The 22,500-nt window shown below is 38.9% G+C and overlaps 3 protein-coding genes across 3 annotated transcripts; 2 read left to right on the top strand and 1 right to left on the bottom strand.

The window, feature by feature from the left end:
* The first annotated feature begins 2,775 nt into the window (after positions 1-2,775).
* Positions 2,776-6,411, top strand: LOC117254950 (OCIA domain-containing protein 1). The gene is made up of 8 exons (XM_033623429.2): positions 2,776-2,963; positions 3,214-3,298; positions 3,416-3,469; positions 3,575-3,622; positions 4,931-5,057; positions 5,159-5,325; positions 5,920-6,069; positions 6,208-6,411. Exons 1-8 carry the CDS (start codon positions 2,910-2,912, stop codon positions 6,243-6,245), a joined length of 723 nt encoding a protein of 240 aa, XP_033479320.1. The 5' UTR covers positions 2,776-2,909; the 3' UTR covers positions 6,246-6,411.
* Positions 6,412-8,642: 2,231 nt separating this feature from the next.
* Positions 8,643-10,301, bottom strand: rhbdd2 (rhomboid domain containing 2). The gene has a single exon (XM_033623864.2). It carries the CDS (start codon positions 10,041-10,043, stop codon positions 8,994-8,996), a length of 1,050 nt encoding a protein of 349 aa, XP_033479755.2. The 5' UTR covers positions 10,044-10,301; the 3' UTR covers positions 8,643-8,993.
* A 2,449-nt stretch (positions 10,302-12,750) lies between these two features.
* Positions 12,751-22,292, top strand: chic2 (cysteine-rich hydrophobic domain 2). Its single transcript, XM_033623866.2, has 6 exons — positions 12,751-13,073; positions 14,243-14,297; positions 15,904-16,059; positions 16,144-16,200; positions 16,301-16,360; positions 17,809-22,292. The coding sequence occupies exons 1-6, from the start codon at positions 12,940-12,942 to the stop codon at positions 17,857-17,859; spliced, it is 513 nt and encodes a 170-aa protein (XP_033479757.1). The 5' UTR covers positions 12,751-12,939; the 3' UTR covers positions 17,860-22,292.
* The last annotated feature ends 208 nt before the right edge of the window (positions 22,293-22,500 follow it).

Genomic DNA, 22,500 nt, shown 5'->3' with positions numbered 1-22,500 from the left:
CTCTAGCTTTGAGTGCCAACATCAAAGATTTAATTTATTTTATTTCATGTCAGTGGTTTCCAACCTTTTTCTGTAAGGGACCCTTTTTTCTATCATTGACTAAACAGATGGCCCCTGACTAAGTGACATATTTTATAGATATTTTTTTTATTATATTTGATCCATAACAAGAGTACAGAGCAACTGATAAACTGTTCAATTAACCCAAATAGTGAATGCAAAGTGTGTAAAACAAGTGGGGCAGATTATAAACATTTCCTGTGAATTTCATCAGAGATGAGTTTTCCTGAAAAGTAACTTATAAATATTTTTTATATGATCATATAGGCTTCTTTTTTAAACAAATTCAGAGTATTCTTCCTCACACTTGGCTATTGTTTGAAAAGCTCTTTGGTTTTTAAGTGCACACAAGGCTGATTACCAGAGAGCAATGGCTCTATATAGGCCTATAGCTTCAGGGATCCACTGTGCCCTGTGTGTGTGTGTGTGTTTTAAAGTTTATATCTTTAACTATGTTTATATTGTAAACTATGTGTCAACTATAGTCATAGCAAATTAATTTAGTTTTCTTCATAGAAATGAATGAAATGCTGACATATTGGCCCATATATATATATATATATATATATATATATATAAACCAGTGCTTCATGCCACCACATACTGTACAAGAGGCAATCAGAGTCTTCTCTCAGACTGCACAAGTGCAACAGCATCACCTAGACACTGTACACTGCCATTACAACATTGTGCCATTCTTATTGGCATCTTCTTGACATTTCTCAAAAATAAAGAAAACTCAATTTACTGTATTTTTTCTTTTTTTTTTTTACATATAAAGAAACATGGGTTGTTGTTTTTTTAAAACGTATAATTTTTTTTCCTTTATCAAGTGATTGAGGTCCTGAATCACTTTTTCAAGAAATCCAACTTCAAGAGTGAACCCTGTTCAGGTGAGCTCCATATCTTGTCAAACTGTTTATGCAATATGAGCTTCTTATAAATTAAAGACAGAAAAATAATTTGCCATTCTGTTGAGTATCTTATTTTCCACATTTTAAAAGAGAAAAATTGCTGGTGAAAAAAACTAATTGCAAGTTCTTAAAATCCATCTGTCAATATTATCCCAAGTCTTTCTAGTTTACTGACAGTACCAAAAAGTGTTTATGAGGGGGTCACTCTGGGTATCACATTTTAAACAGTTATCTGAGATGGTAGTGTCAAATGTCTGAATTTTATCTCTATAGTGTACTCTTGTCATTAATTTCTACTTAATTAAATTTACATTTTCATTAATGGTAATTTTATGAGAGTTGTAAATGTTCCTGACACTTTTCTTTTGCTTCTATAACAAAATCCCCATTCCATTTGTTATGCTTGTTTTACAGTAGTTCTTCACTGTTCTCAGCTTTAGTAACAATATTGTATACAGCACAGATTAGTCTCTTTATTTTCCCCTTTCTTTAGAATTTCCCCTGTCTCAGTTGAGATTTTACTCCAAGATTTAAGTTTTCTGTGAAGTTTTTCAGTTGCAAGTACGTAAAAATTCCAAATCTTTTAGTTAATGTTTATTCTTTAGCTCCTGACATTAAAATACCGAATTACGGTAATTAATGCAGATAATTTCTGAATCCCACAGTTTATTCATATCTCCCAGAGTTTTAAAAAGTTATTGTTATACATGTTTGGGAATTTCTATTTCTATCTATTTCTAGCCTAATATTTTATTCATTTTTTCTCAAGCATTTAATATTCTATTTATGACAACATTTAATGTTTTCATTTTTTTTCTTGGAGAAAAGAGCTAGAAGTAAAGTGTGAAGTTGTAACTGATGGTTTTCAATATCAATCCACGGTTCATTATTTGTAATGTTGATGATATGGTTGATATAAAACATTTGAGCCACGTTGTGATAAAACTCAAAATTGGGAAGGTTTAGGTCTCCCTCTATATGAGGTAGTGCAGCAATTTTCTCTTAAACGTATGAGCTTTCTTAGACCAGATAAGGAAGAGAGAAGTTAGTTCATTTCTTAAAAAAAAAAAGAAAAGAAAAAAAGAAACATGGGTTATTGTAGTCAAAACTATGTGGACACAACCAATTAAAAACATGAATCACACATGTTACAGCAGTTTAATGAATTTGTTTACTTACTTATTTATTTAATCAAAGAAAGTAAGTGTAATGGTTTTAAAAAGCTATATGCAGTTTATGCATATACCATAGATTTTCATAAAATAAGTCATAATAAGTCAATTGTGTAACTCTAGCATCTATGATGTGTGTGTAGGCCTAATGGTATATAGGTCTAAGTATGAGCATTAAATACAATAAACACGATAATATATCAAAGTATATAATGTTACAGTTAACACTGCTTACAATAAAAAATGATATAGCCTATGTATAAAATAAAAGTGGGAAAGAGTACTACCATGATATACCGTATAATCAAATTTTAAAAGACAATAAAAAATGATATACCAGTAACACAATGTTAATACACAGTTATATAACTAATATAATGGTCAATTACAATATTATTATGCTATTATTTCGACAGCCACTAGATGACGTAGTCGATATTTTAATACCATTGTAATGACTCCTAATTTTCAAAATAAAAGCCCCAGTTTAAATCTCAATTGTGTGACTAATATAATGTTTTAGGATTGTGTGCGCTAATGAAACAGTAATGTGTCTTTATTATAAAACAATTTGCTCTTTGTATTGTTATCACAACAACATTTTTGTCGCTTGAGCCAACAACCCACTTTATTTCAACTTCCGGGTTATGTCAGGAGAAATGACATTGTACCAAACAGAGAAGAAGTCAGAGTGCTGAGTGGCTCACAGTTTGGTTTTTCACATGCTATGAAAATTTAAATTAGCATTGACATTGCCGTCAACATGTCCTCCACCACCACAGGATATACAGAGGAGCGGCAGCAGAGGGGAGCACAGGTAAGCACACCGATACACACGCAGTATCAAATGGGATGCTAACATGCTAGCTGGCTAGCGTTACGTTAACTTTGGATGAACTGCAGACACCAGCTCTGTCTGTTGTTTCAATCTCATTAGTTTGTGAGGTGGGACTGTCTGTGTTGCCTGCCAACACGCCTATAGTTAATTAAGTAAGTAAATTAAAGGTAACGCTGGTGCTGTGTTTGTGTGTGTGTGTGTGTGTGTGTGTGTGTGTGTTAATGTGCAGGCGCCAATGGGTATGGAGTACATCCCCACAGATGAAGAGAGGAAGGTGTTCAGAGAGTGCAACGAGGAGAGCTTTTGGTACAGGTGTAAGTTTCTGTCTCTCACACACAGGTCAGACTAATGATGTTAGGTTGTGTAAAAACAACATGTTTCTCCTTTGACACGTGTGTATTGAGTCTGACACCAACATGCTTCCTTCACAGCGGTGCCCTTCTCTGTGGTCAGCATGGCTCTCACTCAAGCCCTAGTTGCTAAAGGTAATGTATATATTTGTCATAATCTAGAGGAATGAGCAACGTACCTGTGAGCTAACTATAAACACACCTTGAACTTTGAATTGATCTTGTTCTGTTTATTTGCAGGGACTCTGTCTGCATCGCCAAGGTTTGGATCACTACCCAAAGTGGCCTGTAAGTTCATTTTTGTTAAAGCTGGGAGATGACACCTGCCATCCCATACTGATGAGTAGACTGAATATTAAAAAACACCTGTTGCTATATTGAAATGATGTTCAACAACAACACAAACTACAGCCTCTCTAAAGACCATAATGCTGAATCGACACATTTCTAAAACAGTTTCAACAACATCATAAACATTATAATCTTTATGAAGGTAGGATTTATTGTAGAACTGATGTATTTGAGTGCATTCCTTTTAAAGGCTCAGTGTGTAGGATTTAGGGGGATATGTTGGCAGCAAGGGGATATAATTGAATAACTATGTTTTCTTTAGTGTATAACCACCTGAAAATAAGAAATGTTATCTTTGTGTTACCTTAGAATGAGCCGATTATATCTATAGAGGGAGCGTCTATGGAGATTACCATGTTTGTACGGTAGCCCAGAATGGACATACCAAACACTGGCTATAGACAGAGCCATTTGCACTTTCTTGTCAGCCGCTGAAGTAAGAAAGCCTCTGCGACGAGAGCATTGGAAAAACACAGATTTTTAACGTGAAACTGCTTTATTTAGTGTTATCAGTTTAAATTACCCCGTCTGTATGTTTTGGAGAGAGAGAGAGAGAGAGAGAGAGACCTCTGTGGATATTTCAGCTCCTGGTATAAACCTCCTGAACCTCTGGATCAGAAATTAGGTGAGCACACATAAGCAGATGCTGGGCTGGTGGCCCGTCTGCAATGTGTTGAACAGCGTCAGCGAAACACTGATTTGTATTGTGAAACAACTTTATTCAGTGTTTTTACTGGTTTAATCACCCGGTCCATTTGTTTCGAAGAGAGAGAGAGACCTCTGTGGATAATACAGCTCCTGGGAAAAAAACTCCTGAACAAAAAACACTGAAGACAACCTAACTAGAAGAAGCTACAGCTGGATGCAATCTCCAATCCTAACATGCCCCCTAAATCTTTCACACTGTTCCTTTGACTGGGTGTACCTAATAAACTGGCAGCTAAATGTACATGTTGTCATTAGTGTGATATAAGACCAGACATCCTCTTAAAGGCTGCATTACAGTAATGTGATGCACATTTCTGAACACACATTACCAGTGAACAGTCGATGCCTATACCTGTTTGTAGCAGTATCATATTCACATCACCAACAATACTTTTCTCAGTGATGATGTCACCTGCCATTAGTTGAAATTTAATATCATATGTTAAAGGAAATAGTTATGGCCAAGATGTTGTCTTACAATCGTTCCTGAGGTATTAAAGTATAAAAAAAAAGCTTTGAGCATGTTTGTCTCTCCAGTTGCCGGCTTCTGTGGCTACCTAGCTGGGAAAATGTCGTACATGAAGACGTGCCAGGAGAAGTTTAAGAGGTTGGAGAACTCCCCTCTGGGAGAGGCCCTCAGACAGAGGACAGGGCTGCCTCCGCAGTGAGTACCCCACACACACACACACACACACACACTTGATTTTGACACTATGTTATCATCCACCAACCGCTCCATGACCATTTTTCTGTTCTCGTCACCAGTTCTAAGGCTCCTCAGTCAGAGATGAGTGATCCAGACACACCATCATTTGAGGCCATGTTCCAACCAGCGGAGGCCCCCGGCCAGATGCCCACAAACACCAAAGATTATGGCTACAGTTCAGATTCATTCATGCCAATGGGCAAAGCAGATGACTACAATGCTCCAGGTAACACAAAATGCTACTGTTTATGTTTCTCGAATACAGTGTAACAGTTTATTAATCATAATTTGGATGATAACAGCCAAACCATTGTTAGTTATAAAGCTTTCATGTGGCATACAATGGTGGCCAAGCATTGGTGTATGAAGTTGGTGGGAAAACATTGCACTCAACCAAAGACAAAAAGAGAGCTGTGTGCAGCTACTGTATGGTGAAAGGCCTTCCAGTGCTGAAAAGAGACACATAATCAATATAAGAGCATTACTTGGATTATAATATGCAAACTCTTTTATTTTACGTCCTGAAATCAGAAATGTAACAACAATGATGCATGCAGAAACAATAAAATATGAGTTGAAAATGCTCTCTCACAGAGGAAATGCATACCTGAAATACAAATTAAATTTTATCAAGTCTAAAGATGTTTTTTGCTGACTGGAGGTGCCAGAAAAGAGCTCATTCTGGTGCTCCACTGTTTCATCAAATCGGCCCTATTATAAAATGTTTTTGTACAGAATTTTACTATCTCAGTAAGTAACCTTTCTGTCAGCTGTCCTAGATAACCCTCTCTGTCCCTTTCCTTATCCCCACTACTTCCAGTGGAAGATGAGGAGCCCAGAAAGAAGGCTATCTTGTATGAAGACCTAAGGCTCAAGAACAGAGAGAACTACGAGGTCACGCTCACTCAGAAGGCCGAGACACTGCTCAAAACACCACCTGAGAAGGAGCCAGGGAGACCCAAGAAAGACGGTAAGATTATATTTGAGAGATGTGTACACTTGCTGGTTTATAAAAAGTAGAGGGGTTAATATTCAGGTACATCTGTTGTCTTTGAATGAAAGAAAGACTGACTTAACTCATTCTCCTTGCACGTCTCTTTTGTTACAGTGAAGAAGAACATCTATGGAGATACCTGGGAGGACTGAGTTCTTGTTTTAAAGTAATCTGTGCGCTGGCATTACTGATCCTGCAGTACAGTAGGCAGCCCAGTGGCCATTTTGCTCCAGTGTGATTCAGGTGTCATAAAGTTGTGAGTTCCTGATAGATATGTCTTTGCAAGAGCGTCAATTAAACCAAAATACAGGACTAAAACTGCCTCTGTCTGTGCTTTCATATTGAATGAAATTTATTGTGTTCCTTTTTTATCTTTACCCACGCAACATTTAAGTAACTAAAGGAAAAATAATATTGAAGTTACATTTTACTGCTATTAGAGCACAAATTAAATGCATGCAAGACAGCACTGGTTGGATTTTGTTTTTGTCCACTAAGGACACAGGTCTGGTAATGGTGTTTGTTGAGTTTTTTTGTGAAAGAGAATGTTATTTTTTGCTAGTCTCAAATAAAATCATTAGTTTTAGGGGCATATATACCAACAAGATTTATCGTTGGGAAAACTGAGAAGAATATAAGATGGTGAACACAAAAATGGATTAAAGCTCCCAAAATTTAACCTGAGAAGAAAAGTCAGTGTTTTCATTTCTTTGGCTAAATCCAGAAATTGGCCAGCGAGACATTACAGTATAAGCCAGAGATACTCAATTTGCTTTGCCCAGGGGCCAGTTTTGCAAAATGACAGGAGGCCAGGGGCCACATAGCATCATGATTCAGGTGTACGCAGAGGAGTTTGTACGATTTGAGGAAATTTGGGGTTTAGCTGGGACCTCTGTTGGGGAGTTCAGAGTATCCTCCCCTGGCCCTTTTTTGAAAAACAAGCTCTATTGATGCTTCTTATGAACTCATTGAAAGAAAAAAAATTCTCATTTAAATTAATTTATTTCCATCGTGAAATAGAAAATGGTTTTGGGGGTACCTGGCACTGTCGCAGGCCAGATTTGGCCCACAGGCTGTGAGTTGAATATCACTGCTATAGGCTTAAAAGACAAAACTGTGGGAGGGGAGAGTAGGTGTAAATTCAAGAATTCTTAACATGTTTTTTTAAGAGAAAAAACTATATCAGACACATTCTAAGCAGATTTGAATTCTGGGTGAATTCTGAAGTGTTTGGGGCTACATTATCTGCTCAGATTCAACCAAATGCTTCAAAACTCATTAGACGATGCTTCACAGTGCAGATGGACATTGACCTGAAGCATATTGCAAAAGCAACCAAAGACATTTTTAAGGCAAAGAAGTGGAATGTTCTGCAACGGCCAAGTCATATCATCTGACCTGAATCTAACTGAGCATGCGTTTCTCTTGCTGAAGCCAAAACTGAGGGCAAAACACCCAAAACACAAGCAGGAAGTGCAGACGGCTGCAGTAAAGGGCTGGCAGAGCATCACCAGGGAAGAAACCCAGCATCTGGTGATGCCTATGTGTCCAACACTTCAGGCAGTCATTGACTGTAAAGGATTTGCAACCAAGTATTAAAACTGACCGTTTAATTGATGATTATGTTAGTTTGTCCAAATACTTATGAGCCCTTAAAGTTGGGGGACTGTGTGAAGAAATGGTTGTCATTCCTACACGGTTCATACTACATTTTTGAAAAAAGCCTTAAATGAAAGCTGAGAGTCTGCACTTTAAGCAGGTATTCATTGTTTCATTTAAAACCCATTGTGGTGGTGTACAGAGCCAAAATGATGACAACTGTATCATTGTCCAAATAATTATGGACCTGACTGTAGTACTGAAAAAATGCAGACGTTTCGATATCTTTAGGCTACTTATTATGATTTATGCTTATCGCATGGAAGCAGGACATAGGATCTCCTAAAACGAGTTGTTATAAAAAACATCAATTTATAAAAACTTAGTGTATAGTATAAACTTAGTGCTAAAATCGTTGTTTTCCCTTTCTTACTGGGACACAGGCTATATGTGTAGTTCACAAGTAACAGCAGACATCACCTACTGTATTGTGTGATATAGTTGGAGATGTTGGAGAAGCTGCTATCTGTAGTGGACAAATAGGGGTACTTTGTGTCAAAATTTGAGAGCTCTGACAAATATTCAGCAAGTTTTATGTGCTGTAACATCAAGTATTACAACCATCCCCAGACTCCCCCGTTATTATATCCAGACACTTAGTATGTTTTTTGTTTCTGTTTAAACACGCGATTTTTGTTTGATCACTTGATGACAGCCAGGCGCATTAAGTTTTGTGCCCATGTGCAGGTATACATTGTCCACTGTTATGCCTGATAAAGGGTGGACTCAAAACATTGCCTTTTTTTTAGTTCAATAAAGTTTTGGTAACTTTAGTCCATTCTTTACACTCACATTTTATTGCACTGAAAACAACACTTAATCTTGTCCTGTAAATCTAAGACAGGATGTGCACACAACCCTTAAAAAGAATGCCACGAGTCAAATGAGTTGGGTGTATTTCCCAGAGACTTTTTATGTTTTGCCAACTTTTTTTTGTAGAAATGAGGGAAATAGTACAAAATAAGTACATTTATAAGTTTATGTACAAAAGTCACCCATAACAATAAAAAGTTCAGAGAAATGTCATTGCCAGGCAAACAAACACTCTACAAATACGGTAGCAGCCTACTGTAAACTCAGCTTAACAATGTGTCCAAGCATTTGACATTGTAGATGACACAATCCACTTACAAAAGATGCTGCAGACCTCCACATGTGTTTTACAGGGAAAATATTGCAGTATTGGCAGAAAAAGGCTCATCTGTATGGCTGGAGTAAAGCAGTCAAATAAATAACCATAACTATAGATGACCATGGCTATGACCATGCCCATGACCATGATCGTGACCATGACCATGACTATGACTATGACTATGACCATGATTATGACTGTGGTTGCAGCTTTGGCCAAAACTCTGCTCTGAACCATGTCCATGACTTAGACCAAAGCTATGTGCAGAGCTATGTCCATGAGGATTGAGAGGTGGTGTGGGACTGGACAGAGGACTGGTTGAATTCGGCCAGCCTTCGTAAATCCTGGCTGCAGTATTGGCAGTGCTGACGCTGGACAATGGAGCGTAAGCCTGGACCGGGTAGGAGCCAGGTGTTGGATTGATTTGTGGAAGAAGGGTCTTCCTCCTCTCCTCTGTTGAAGCAGGAACAAACTTAACACCCCTGACGCTCCTCAACAACCTGAAAGGTATCATCCTCTCCAAAGTGCTAGCCCTGGCTTCAGACATGTTCAGAAAAGGAGGCCATCCTTTCCCATACATCCACCCAACCAGGACGGCAACAACGTTACAGGGGAGCACACAGTGAGGAATGAGGGCAGTGGTGATCATGAGAAGCACCCAAGGGAGAGCCATGGTGGGGAAACTGACTCCACACAGGAATCCTTTGGTCATTTTTGTGTGCATGGTAGTTAGAGCCACACATGCTAGGATCACAGGAACCAACCCCTCTGTGTGGCTCCGGCTGCTGTCACTCTGCATGAGATCCAGGAAGCTGTAAAACAAGCCTGTGGTGGTCGACAGCAAGACGAAGAAGAACAGGAAGCGGACAGTGCCAACACCTTTCTCCAAACTGCCACAGAGAAACACCAGGGTTGCGATGCTCAGGAGAAGCTGAGCAAAGGTTCTGTGGTAAAAAGGGTACGCCAAGAGCCTGTGCAAGTGTCCATTTTGAAACACAGGGGCGCCAACACTGAGGACCCCCTCAGTGAAGTTAAAGTATGTTTGGGTGCCAAACAAAATACACGACCCAAGTACCACGGTTAGAATCCCGCTCGTGATGACAGGAACCGAGTCTCTGAACACCTGAAAGATCATTTTAAAGTGCTCAGTTTGTATCATCTTGAAAAATAACTCAGGATGTCCGCTGCAGATGAGCTAAAGCAAAAGTTTATCCTTAACCGGAAGTAACGTTACTTGTCACATCTAAACTGCATTGAGTCGATGTCTGCTGTAAACATCTTGAGCTGATGTATACCGTGATGGATAACCAAACGTGTAACTTACATTTATCGATTAACTTCCTGATAACAACAGTAAAATTGGATTATCTCTTACATGACCGTCGTTCAGTCGCAGTTCCGGTAAGTAAGCTAGTTGTAGAAGCAGGATGGGGAGCGTGAAAAGACCACTTCTGGTCAAGCCTTTCAAAATAAAACATGTACTGATAAACAGTCGCACGTGTGAAAGTAAATTAAAGCATCTAATTTGTATGTGAGTCTGGGCTTCAAAACTCAAATATGCAAAGCCTGTAGGGTTAAAAGGTAGGCTAAATGTAACTTCTTACCAACGTACATATCGTATTTTGAAAGATAATTTCTTAACTTCCGCTTTGGCTTGGTTTCGATATGAATTTGATTGAATTTATTTTCACATTATTTTTATATTATAAAATATATTTTCTACAACTTGTATGATGACTCACTTTGCAACATACATACTCCATGTAATGTGAATGTATTCAGTGAAGTTGAATTTATTTATTTTTTTAAGTTATATCTTTTTATTATTGTATGGCAAAGCAGTGCAGGCTTTAATCCACCTGCACGCGGCTGCGTTCAACATCAGTGAGAGGTAACCAGGTACATTAACTCAAGTGCTGTCCTTTATATATAATTTGATGTATCCTATTTTATTTAACTGGAGAGTTATCAGTGTGAAATGTACTTTTTACTACACAATATTTATCTGATTTGTGAAGACCTTTATGTAGAACATATCATCTCATAGATCATGCTAGTATATAAAACAGAAAAAGCACTAAACTCCCATATGAAGAAGTGTCTCATCAATCATGAATTTTCCATAAAATATTTATATAAACTATGAATCCCAAAATCCCATATGAAGAGGTGTGTTCTATGTGTCCAATGTAGTGATACATCTTGTTATTCAGTTGAGTCACTGGGTCACATTACTTGGAGGTTATTTTATTTATGGGGCCATCACAGGTGAACAAGTTTTCATGATGCCATGGGCACTAACACCCCCCCATACCATCACAAATGCAGATGTCCATAATTTCCAAAAATAATCTGAAATGTGGACTCATTGGACCACAGCACACTTTTTCACTTTGTGTCAGTCCGTCTCAGATGAGCTCAGGTCCAGAGAAGCTGGGGTGTTTCTGGATGTTGCTGATATATATCTTTCACCTTGCATGATAGAGTCAATTGTAATTGCAATTGTAGATGCAGCGACAAACTGTGTTTACTGATAATAATTTTCCAAAGCATGGAGCCCATATAGTAATGTCCTTTATACTGTCATATTGGTTTTCAATGCAGTGTTGTCTGAGGGGTCAAAGGTAATGGCCATTCAGTGTTGGTTTTCAGTTTGAACATTAAATATCTTCTCTCTACACTGTAATCAGTTGGATAAAGGTCAAAAAGATTTGCAAATCATGCATTTAGTTTCTATTTACACTTTAAACAGTGTCCCAACCTTTTTGGAATAGGGGTTATAGAAGTCATAGATTTTCCACCAAAATCTTTATGTAAAATAGAAAAAGCACTAGAGTCCCATATGAGGAGATGTGTCCTGTGTGTTCAATGTAATGATGCACTTTGCTCCTCAATCTGAGTCACTGGGTCACATTACTTGGAAGTGCATTGATCAGATTAAACTAATCAAAGTAGTTAGTGTATGCTACTTATTGACTAACAACACTACAATGTTGTCATCTCAATGCATCAGTAATGCAATTATATAATAAACTATAATAGCACTCTAAAAGTGCCATTTTTCATAAAGAAAACTTCTTTTGATACTTGAGTACACTTTGGTGATAATACTTTTTTTTTACTGCTGTGCTTTTATTTAAGAAAAATGTTGAATGCAGGACCTTTTAAACCTGTTCATGAGGTTTCTTTTTCTTCATATTATTGCTACTTGGATCTGAATAATTTCTCCACCAATAAAACACACATATGCCAAACTAAAATGAATGGAGACAAATGGTTGCATAGGTGTTACTACTTTTTTATGTATAGTTTTGCAGTCTATCCAATTTGCTTTTGTTCAAATCAATCAGCTTCCCCTCTTTATGTTTTTTTATTAGCTATTTATGAATACAGAACAATATATAGTTTGTCAGTTCATAAACATATACATATATAGTTCATTAAGTACGTAACTTTAAAAAAAAAGAATACATCTATACAAACAAGCTCGAGAGTTAAATAGAGCCTGGGGGTAGGTTACCCTGATTTGTTTGTACATACAGAAGTGACGTACTAGTACATATTCAAGGCTATTGTATTTTCCCAGATAGTTATATTAAACACAGGCCTTTTTTAGGTTTACTGAGCAGAAAAAAAGAGTTTGCTGGAGTATTTACATTCATGAAAATAATATTAATAACAAAATGTATCAGGTAGATTAGGTCCTTATTGACACATCTAACACATTATACCGTTTGAGTGAAAAAAAAACATGACAGTCTGCATGATACAAAAACATTTTTTCTCTAGTGTCTTTTTGTTAAAAACGAAAAAAAGAGAGACGTCAGCACGTCTGTCCCCCTTCCGGTGTCGTACGGTTACTGCGGCGGATGTTGATGTTTTGTTTCGGAGCTGGCTGAGCGATGTGAACTGTATCGTCTCCGGGACGGGTTGATATTTTTCTGTAGTCGTCTTCACGGTTCTTCTTGTACTCTTCTCTCGGTAAGGTTCCGCTGTTCGTCGGCATCGTGTCTGTCCCGGTGTCTCTCCCGGGAAGCGCGAGCCTGAGTCGTGCGATGATGGAGGACTTTGATGAGATCTACGAGGAGGAGGAGGAGGAAGAGGAGGACGAGGACAGGGCCGCGGAGGAGCAGCTCCTCAAGTACGCTCCGGACCCGGTGGTGGTGCGAGGGTCCGGCCACGTCACTGTGTAAGCAACCGGCGACACTAACGGACACCGAGAGAGGAGTTTACCGTCACCGTTAAACGACCAGCAACCGCGGTATCCGTGGATAACTGGCTGGTAGCTGTGTTAGCTACCGCTGGTGACCTAGCGTAGCCAGCTAGCGTTAGCTACTAAATTAGCTTCGAGCTAACTCTGGCGAGGAGTGGCTGATAAGATTGAGCTTTCGTTTTTAGCTGATGTAGCTACATGGCCCAATAAATATGTATCTTTGTCTGTTTCTGCCACGTAATGTGATATGCTGTCGTGTCTGCTATTGTCATGACAAGGCAGTTTGTTCCCGTTAACGTTTTGTGTTCCACTACTTAGGCACTTGAACTCGGGAACCAACTCGCAGTGCTGTGTATTGAGCCTGGTTGTAGGTTCAAAGTGTAACGTTAGAGATAGTGTTAAGTCTTGCACTCAGATTGGTACTTTTAACCTGTATATTATAACCAGGGCACATGAATTGAATATTGATTAATTTTATGGACTCTGAATGACTAAACTACTCTCAGTGACTATGCCCAGCACAAAGTTGTTGTAGCAGCAGGAACTGAAGTTACTGGATGTTGTGTCGGGTCTGGTCAGGTCTGGAGGAGCACACAGAGTGCAGACAGTATCAGGTATTGGGGATCAAACTACCAATTAATTCACTTAAATTAACAGTGCTGACTAATCACATTGTTTCCCCTCACCAATCTTAAGTGCAGAGGTGCAACCTAGTATAAATAGAAAAATGTGTAAAGTTGTGGGCAATCACTTTTAGTTGATTGGACATGGATGTACTGGGGGTTTGTGTGTCTAACACAACAACAATTTTGACATCCCTAAAATGTTTTACATGATAAATATGGTAGCTTCTGTTTTAATGTCATAATAATGTGTGTTTGTGTTATGGGACTCCCTTAAAATGAGAGTGCAGCACAGGAGGTTTCTCATGATGCATATTCAGTGATCAATAATTTACCCCTGATACCTGCTGGACTCAGTAGTTTTAACTATGGATGAGTGGAGTAATCAAGAGGCTTGGAATGTAAAGTTGTGGCAGACTTGATGCCACTTGGTGAACGTTTGTTTATTTGATTAAGGTGAATAATCAAACATTGTAGGTCTGCTTATGTCTAACAGTCTGTTGTTTTCCCTCTCCCCCACAGGTTTGGGCTGAGTAACAAATTCGAGTCAGAATTTCCTTCAGCACTTACAGGAAAGGTGAGTGTCTTGTTGTTTAGTAATGCATATTAAATATGGAAAAATAACATTAGCTCATCTGACATTCTACAAGATTAACCATGTATTCTAGCAGCCAGCCAACTTATGATACCAAATGTTATGATTTCTGTAGTGCAGTATGTTTCTCTGTTGGCACCAATGCTGCATGCATTCATCTGATCACAATTACAAAAAGCAGATTACATTTTTTGTTGCATATATTATATTAGTGCAAACACTACAGCCCTTTATCCCCTGCACAAAAAACACGCTAACTAGGGATGCTGCGATCCGGATCACGGATCGAAAATATGCTGCGATCCAGCCAAAAAACGTGGATCGGATCGGATTGCACTGCAGGGGAAAAGTGCAATACTAGCATTGCGATATTAGCACTCCATTCCACAAATCCGCTCCAGCGTTTCCATCCAGCACTTCATTGTAACACACGAAGAAGAGAGGAGAGTGGTTCTGTGTTTGGTGAACTTTGGTCCCTGCAGTTGTATGTTTCACACACAGCAGCAGCACCAGGCTGTCACTGGCAGTAGTAGTAGACTTTTTTATTTATGTAACAGATGTCAAACAAAGCCTTCTTTTAAATTTGTTTGATTTTTTTATATTGGCTTTTTCTAACTTGTTTCAGAGTCACTACAGAGATGTTATTTTATTTATTTTATTTAATGCTACTGCCTATTTTATGTTAAAAATTTAAATATCTAATAAATGGCTCAAGTTTTGTCATAATAACCTACCGTTGTGGACTGTTCATCTCAGGAAGTATGTTATTCTCATTTTGAGTAATAGCACTTGATCAAGCCTTTTCTATTATTCCACATTACAAAATCAGTACTAAAAAAAGTAAACCCATTGGTCAGTACAGAGAGATAGAAATATGCGCTGGCATCGGATTGGTATTGGTGTCGGATCAGTACTGGAGCTGTAGTATCAGTATCGGATCGAAAGTGAAAAAGTTGGATCGCAGCATCCCTAGCTGCTAACATCTGTCCTTTGAATTTATTGGTAAAGGTGTCAGTCGGCACTCCGGGTCAAATTACTTTGCAGTAGTCATGGGTATTTATTGCCTCCAGCTCTTATCACTATTGATGGAAACACAACACCCAGGTAAGCGCGCTACTTTTAACCCCTTAAGTGGCGAGATGCAATGACGCGTCTCCACAAAATACTGTCTGTCTTTGCCCAAGCAGCGCTCAAACATTGATTTTGATTAGTCTGCACCGAGTTTGAAAGACTGACTGAATAAGTAAGAGAGATATAAAAAGAAGTAACCACCACAAAGTTTTCACAGGCCTCCATGCAGCTTTCTACTGTTTACTGTCAAGTCGGTGACGTCGGACATGACACACCAAAAAAAAGACACACTCACACAGAGAAATGCATGCTTGTCTGCTGCAGAGCCATGTACACAGCTGTGGTCTACTGTCAATAGGAAATGAGTCTTTTAACTATTTTAGTGGGTTTACCTGTGTTTCAAAAGCCTGCTTACATACACTAATTTTGGTGGGAAAGTGGTGTAAGTAAAGCATTTCAACGTGCCAAAATTCGAAGTTATTGCACTAAACTATATTGTGTATGTGCTCTTCTTCAGGTGGCACCAGAGGAATTCAAAGCCAGTATCAACCGTGTAAACAGCTGCCTGAGGAAGACTCTGCCAGTGAATGTGAGGTGGCTCCTGTGTGGCTGCCTCTGCTGCTGTTGCACACTGGGCTTCAGTTTGTGGCCTGTCATCTGCCTCAGCAAGAGGGTGAGATACCCATCCCTGTTGCATTTGCAACAACATAACACTGTATCTAAAAGAATGTCATCTAACGTCATTGTTGCCTTCCAGACAAGAAGATCTATAGAGAAACTTCTGGAGTGGGAGAACAGCAGACTTTACCACAAGGTGAGCAGTGAAGGCATGAATGGATATGTGTGTATTGATAGTGTACCTTGCTAGGACATGTTATAAAAACCGTCTGATCACTGTTGCACTCTTTCTGCAGTTGTGTTTGCATTGGAGGCTGAGCAAAAGGAAGTGTGAAACTAACAACATGATGGAATATGTAAGTATCTGTTGATAATATACAATACAGGAATACTGGATTGAATTGCTGATTGATGAGTTTAAAGGCTTATCAGACGCCAAAACACAGGACATCCCTACTGTTTAATGCAGTGCAGTTAAGTTAAGCTAGTTTAAGCTCGTTAGTTTTTTTGCTTGATCCCACAGTGGTAATGTTAGTAAACTCTTACCATTGCTGATTCACTCAACATAGGGGTGGGTGATGAATCTTTTATCACAGTGTATGAGTTTTTATATCCAGACAGTGATGTAGGGCTAATCAAATTTTATTTTCAGTTTTGGCTACCAAAAACTATGCAAACAAGATAAGAGACAAAACGATAATTGTGTCACATTCTGTTTTTTAATAATGCTCTCGTTTTGTCTTGTATTATAAATTCAGGGCCCCCCTGTCCCTGACAGCCGTGCTCAGTGTTGCCGACTTGGCAACTTTTTCACGAGATTTAGCGACTTTTCAGATCCTTAACTAACTAAATTTCAATAAATCACCCTCTGCTACTGTGACCTCTGCAGATGCAGCCTTTTGAGTTTTCATATATATTAAGTTGGGGCTCTCAGGGTACCTGCCAATATTTCATTCACAGTGGCATCACCTGAATGTGTCAATGAGCCAAATGAGAAAAAGCAGACGAGAAGGACAGTCCTTCTCCCCACGGCATTCAGGCGGCTTCTCACTACAGATTTAGGCCGTGCCAGAGTAATTACTAATGCTATACAGTGTTAATCGCTGCAGATGTCTGACAACACGCGCATATACTATATGTAATAGCATGTTAAAGCATATGGTTGAGGAGTTTTAGCCACGCTACAATGTATCTTCATGTGTACATACACAATTTGTCCATTGTGCGTGCTCTGTGTAAATGTTCAGGAATTATTAACAGGTCAGTCTTATGATGGAGAATTATATTACATTACTCACATTTGTGTTATTTATTTTATTTATTTATTCTTATGGACAATATGTCCGTTTTTGAGTGCCTTCACTGTTACAGTAAAAGAACACTGCATACTTTGAAGATCACCAAATGCATGATGTTTCCAAAGTCAATGAGTTTTTATACAACATAACCATGATCACATTTTGACCGAAATAATTGTAATTAAGATTTTTGCCAATATCGAGCAGCCCTACTGTGATGTGTATTGCGCCAGAGTATGTTATGTGAACTAAAATTCAGGAACTGTTTAAAGATAATAGCGTCAGATGGAAAAGTTGCGACATATCAATCTACTTCATCACATCGAAGCAAAAAAAGTCTATAAATCCAATATTGCCATGAAGCAGTCCTTAGATAGTACAGTAAGGGCTACTTTGGTAAAAACAAAATAACAAAACAAAACAAAAAAAGGCTGTATCAAAATGTCTACCACTTGAAAAATCTGTTTTGTCTCACAGTAACACCTTTTTCCTCTTTCCCCCTGCAGGTAATCTTAATAGAGTTCTTACCTAAGATCCCCATCTTCAGACCGGACTAGCCTGACTGCGGCAGATCTCAGACCTCCACTGCTGCCCAGCTCTGCCACAGAACCACAATGGCTGAATAAATACCCCAATATTTTTGTTTACAGGGTAGCATCAATCCTCCTGTCTGTCTATTTGACCCGCTCTCCCACACATACCTTCTCTTCACCCTTGTTTACAAATCCAGCATCCCAACACTTGTTTTTTTGGAGTGAATTCACCATTGAACTATAACCTATGGGGCAAGCTGGCACACTGTTGAGCCACGCTAACCGGCACCAGCCTGTGGAATGTCAGAGTGAACCAGCCATGGGCAGCACTATGGATTTTGGAGCTACAGCTGGAGACTGGACTCTCAAACTGAGTTCTCTGAGCTACGACTGGAATTTTGTCACTTGTATTTTCCCTAACCTAAGCACATGGCACAGTCAGACCATGATAAAAGAAACACTTTAACATGTTACCTAGTGTCACACCGCCAACTTCACCTGCAAAAAATACACCCCAGTGCTTTTGTAACAGTTGGTTTGGTGCTCTAGATCGTCACCAGAGGCTGTGAAGGCAACAGAACATGGAACTTCAAAGGAAACTTTATCCAAATCAACTCTGTAGCAGACAGACTAGTCTTACAGGAGCATGCTGGGCCAGTGGCCAGAACAGCTGAACTCAATAATGTCACTCTTCTTATCAAATACCAGACATCCTCTCGCCTCCTTTCATATCTCTGCACACTCCACTCTGCGTCACCCCTAACCCAGTGACAATCACACATTCTGACTGTACTCTCCATAGTATGATTGGGTCTTCATGCTGCACAGTTTACCTGGAACAATTTGTCTTCAACATTTTGTTAGTCCAGGTGATGGGCTGGCTGCCAAGCAACTGCTTCTGAATCGCAGTGGAACAAGTAAGCTGAAAAGAAAGCCACTAGTGATGAAGAGAAGGAACCTTTTTTTCTTTCTTTTTTTCAAGTTTTGTTTACTATTTTGGTGAAAGAAAAGCAGTTAATGCTTGCAAAATGTTTCACTGTTTGTGTGTGTGTGTGTGTGTGTGTGTGTCTTTCTGAGAGAGAGAGAGAGAACAAAAGCAAAAAAGACAAATCAGACATGAAGTGATACTCTTTACTCTGTCATGCAGGGTTCTGTCTTTGACACATTTCTTTGCCATAACCAATCTTTGTTACTTTTGTTGTAATAATTTATAAATGGTTGAGTGCGCATGAAATCTGTGCATTCGTGAAATAGGCCTCAGTTGGTATTTTTGTTTCTTGGTGGGTTTTTTTTTTTTTTTTGCAAAGTTATGTCATGGTTATTTCCCATTGTTTTTATGGTCATGTGTCAACACTAAAGCACACAATCGCTTTGTCCTTAACACCTTCACATGGCCTCTCTTCCTTATCTGCTGACCTTGGCTTACTTAAATGAGTGCTCAAGTTAAGGATGTGGTTCTTCTGAGAATATTCCTCTGTTTTAGATATAATCTGACTCCTTGCTTTCAGAGGTCTGGGGTGACCAAGAGTATTAGGTCCTCTTTATTAGGTGTTAGGTAATACCAGAGTTTGGTATCATGAGACAGCATCATTGAAGTTAGCCTGATAACTTTACTGAGTAAAACCAGAGTGTTCCCACACCAGGAACGCAGACTTAACGCTGCATTAATCAGTATTTTTATATTAACAATGGAAAAATAACTGCAATGTGAAAGGGGTTACTTACAATAATGTGTCTTCAGAGAATTAGCACTTGACTCTGCAGTTCCCCTCAGCTCTACAGGGTGTTTTAGTGTCTTTCAGCTTGTTTTAATTTTCTGGCCTGCATCCAGCAACAGCAGGCAGATGTTTTCAGAGAAAAGGCTCTGTTAAAAACTCAATGTACTCTACCTGCTCAGCACAGACAGACAGACAGACACAGAGCAACCAGCTGGTGAACATAGTGGAGCATTTAGCAGCTAAAGAGCCAGGTAATTCGCACGAGAGTTAAGAGAAATGAATGAAAGAACTTCAGGGTGAGCGAATCTTAACCTTGTATTCATCAGGTAACTGGAAACACAACTCCAAATTAAAGCTGCAAGCAGCGATGAATGGGCCCTCGCACCTTTGTGTATGTCAAGGGTAGAGGTGGCACACCGTTGATGCTGCTGTTTATTTCTGTGAAAGTCAGACACTGCACGCAGGAGTCGTATTTCCTAAGTGGACATGACCTATTGCAAATTTTGTACCACTTCTTGTGACAACTATGTGGTGCAGGAGAAGACACACAGCTGTATATCTATTGTAGACCACACATGTAAATTTCATGTAAATGAAAATTGTCACACAATGCTTACTTTTTGTTGTCGGTAGGTGGCACAATAACTATGACATCTTATTGACATGTTGATGTCGTCAGGCCTGATGAAACATGAGATGTGGTTCAGATTGGACAATGTACACTGAAGTTAAAACAACCTTTTTTATGACGAATAATACGTTGTCATGTTCAATGAAAACTCACAATCTCCACAAGATGGCATCATCAAAGTCTTAAGGCTCATCTGACCCCACTTGAGGCTGACGTGGTTAACCCGATAGAAGTACATCAGAGTATGAAACGTCATTTTCTGCTGCCTGTAGGTGGCGCTATAACAATAACTCAGTATTGGCATGTCTATTTCCTGAGGCTGGGACTGTTGTCAAGCATGACAAATTTTGGGCAGATTTGACAAAGTGTGCATAAGGTAAAACAACTTCCTGTTTTATGGTGAAACATGCAAAATGGCTGCCACAACACAGCAACACTTTTCATTGAAAACTCCCTTCTTTTTTTTTCTTTTTTTTTTTTTTTTCAGAAAGCATCATCAAGGTCTTTCAAAACAAATTTGAGGTGGATCTGGTCAACATGCTAGGAAGAATACGTAAAAGTATTGTACATGTTATTTCCTGTTGCTAGTCAGTGACACCATGACTGTAACTACATGTTGGTATGTAGCTGTCTTCAGGCCGTGACTTTTATCAAACATAAAGTTAGGGGCAGATTAGACCATCTACACAGGAGTGACAAACCACTTACTTTTCCGTAGCTGAACATTGAAAATTGATGCCTCTTTAAAGTCACATGGTTTGACTAAAACTCAAGCTTTTTACAAGTTCTTATGTAACGGGTCTTTTGACAGAGCAGACAAAATTTAGTCAGTTGGACTATAATTCTAGGAATAACCAAAAAAAAATGCACAAAACTAGCATATTAACTTCAAAGTGACAGACTTCCTGCTGAGTCCAGTATGGCTTCAAGGCTTTTTTTTTTTTTTTTTGTAAAGATTATTTCAGGGGCTTTTTGGCTTTAAATGACAGGATAGTCAGAATCGCGAAAGGGGGAAAGACTTTTTTTGTATCAATTTTCGTACATGTAGGCGAAACGTTGTATCATATTTTATCATAACCGATAACGAAACCCATAAAATATCAAAATTTTCACCGGTTCTGATGTGTCTGCAAAGAGCACCTCTAGCCCCTCAAAAATCTGATTCATCTGCATAAATAACCCCTCCTGTTTCAATAGGGTCCTCGCAACGTTCGGTGCCTGGGCCCTTGGAATGCTAGTGTTGCTCAGTGTCTTCTGGATGTGCAAAAAGGCAACTGCAAACAGATTGTTCCTTTGTTCAGTTATCTAGCTATCTAACAAGGCATAAGACTATTTTTTAAAACTGTCAACATGTTGTAAGTCACATGATGACTTGATAGACATGATACAACCACTTGCCAGCACAAAGACGATGGTATAGATTTAGCTTTGTCCGCTCAGTACACCTTATGATTTATGAAATCATCCAGAGACTGAGATCAAACAAAGTCATTTTATTTCAGCTCCAGTGATTGTACGGGTCGTACTCAGGGGATTATACTTCAAACAAACTAAATGTAGAATTGGAAATGTCCCAAAGTTACACCAGAGGGTTAGGTGTACTATAGATCAATTGTAAAATGATGCTTTTGGAGTTTGTTTTGAAATTGAAAATTGCCCTTCCTGTTAAGATGGTAAAGGAAGCACATATCCCATGGACCCACAAAGCTCAGACGTTGTGTTGGTTTATATGTTTAAAGACCCAAAGTCACTTGATTATCACTGGGTTGCCTATTGGTTCATCAGTCACTTTTCTATATTTTTGATTGTGGTCTGTTCTGTGTAAGTCGAGGCATAAGGCCATATGCAGATATTTGTGGTGTGGGTGCGTGTGTGTGTGTGTGTGTGTGTGTGTGTATGTGCACGGTGTATGCAAATGCAAATGTTCTTCGTAGATCTCAGACTGTGATTGAACCCTGCACAGAAAATGAGTCCTTTTTTATATAATCTTGGGTGGTCTGCGTGTGTGTGTGTGTGTGTGTACAAGGGAGAGAAAGATATATGTACATATGACTCATGAGCAGATGTACAGTAATAAACTACCAATAAACAAGGCTATGGGCATCCTCCTCTGTACATCAGTGTGATTTTTTTTTCCTGCTTATTGACATAAAGTCTCCATGAAGATTATCAGTCATGTGAGGTCACAGAATCTAGAAGCACTAAGTCAAAGGCATTGCTGTTTTAATCTGGAAGATGTTAAGCACAGTGGTTTCATCAACTCTGACAAGTGAGCAGTTCCCACGATCAGGGTCTCATAGCTATAGATGGGGAACT

Source organism: Epinephelus lanceolatus, chromosome 3 (genome assembly GCF_041903045.1).
Source record: "Epinephelus lanceolatus isolate andai-2023 chromosome 3, ASM4190304v1, whole genome shotgun sequence".
Taxonomy (NCBI): domain Eukaryota; kingdom Metazoa; phylum Chordata; class Actinopteri; order Perciformes; family Serranidae; genus Epinephelus; species Epinephelus lanceolatus.
This window is presented reverse-complemented; position numbering and strand designations above follow the sequence as displayed.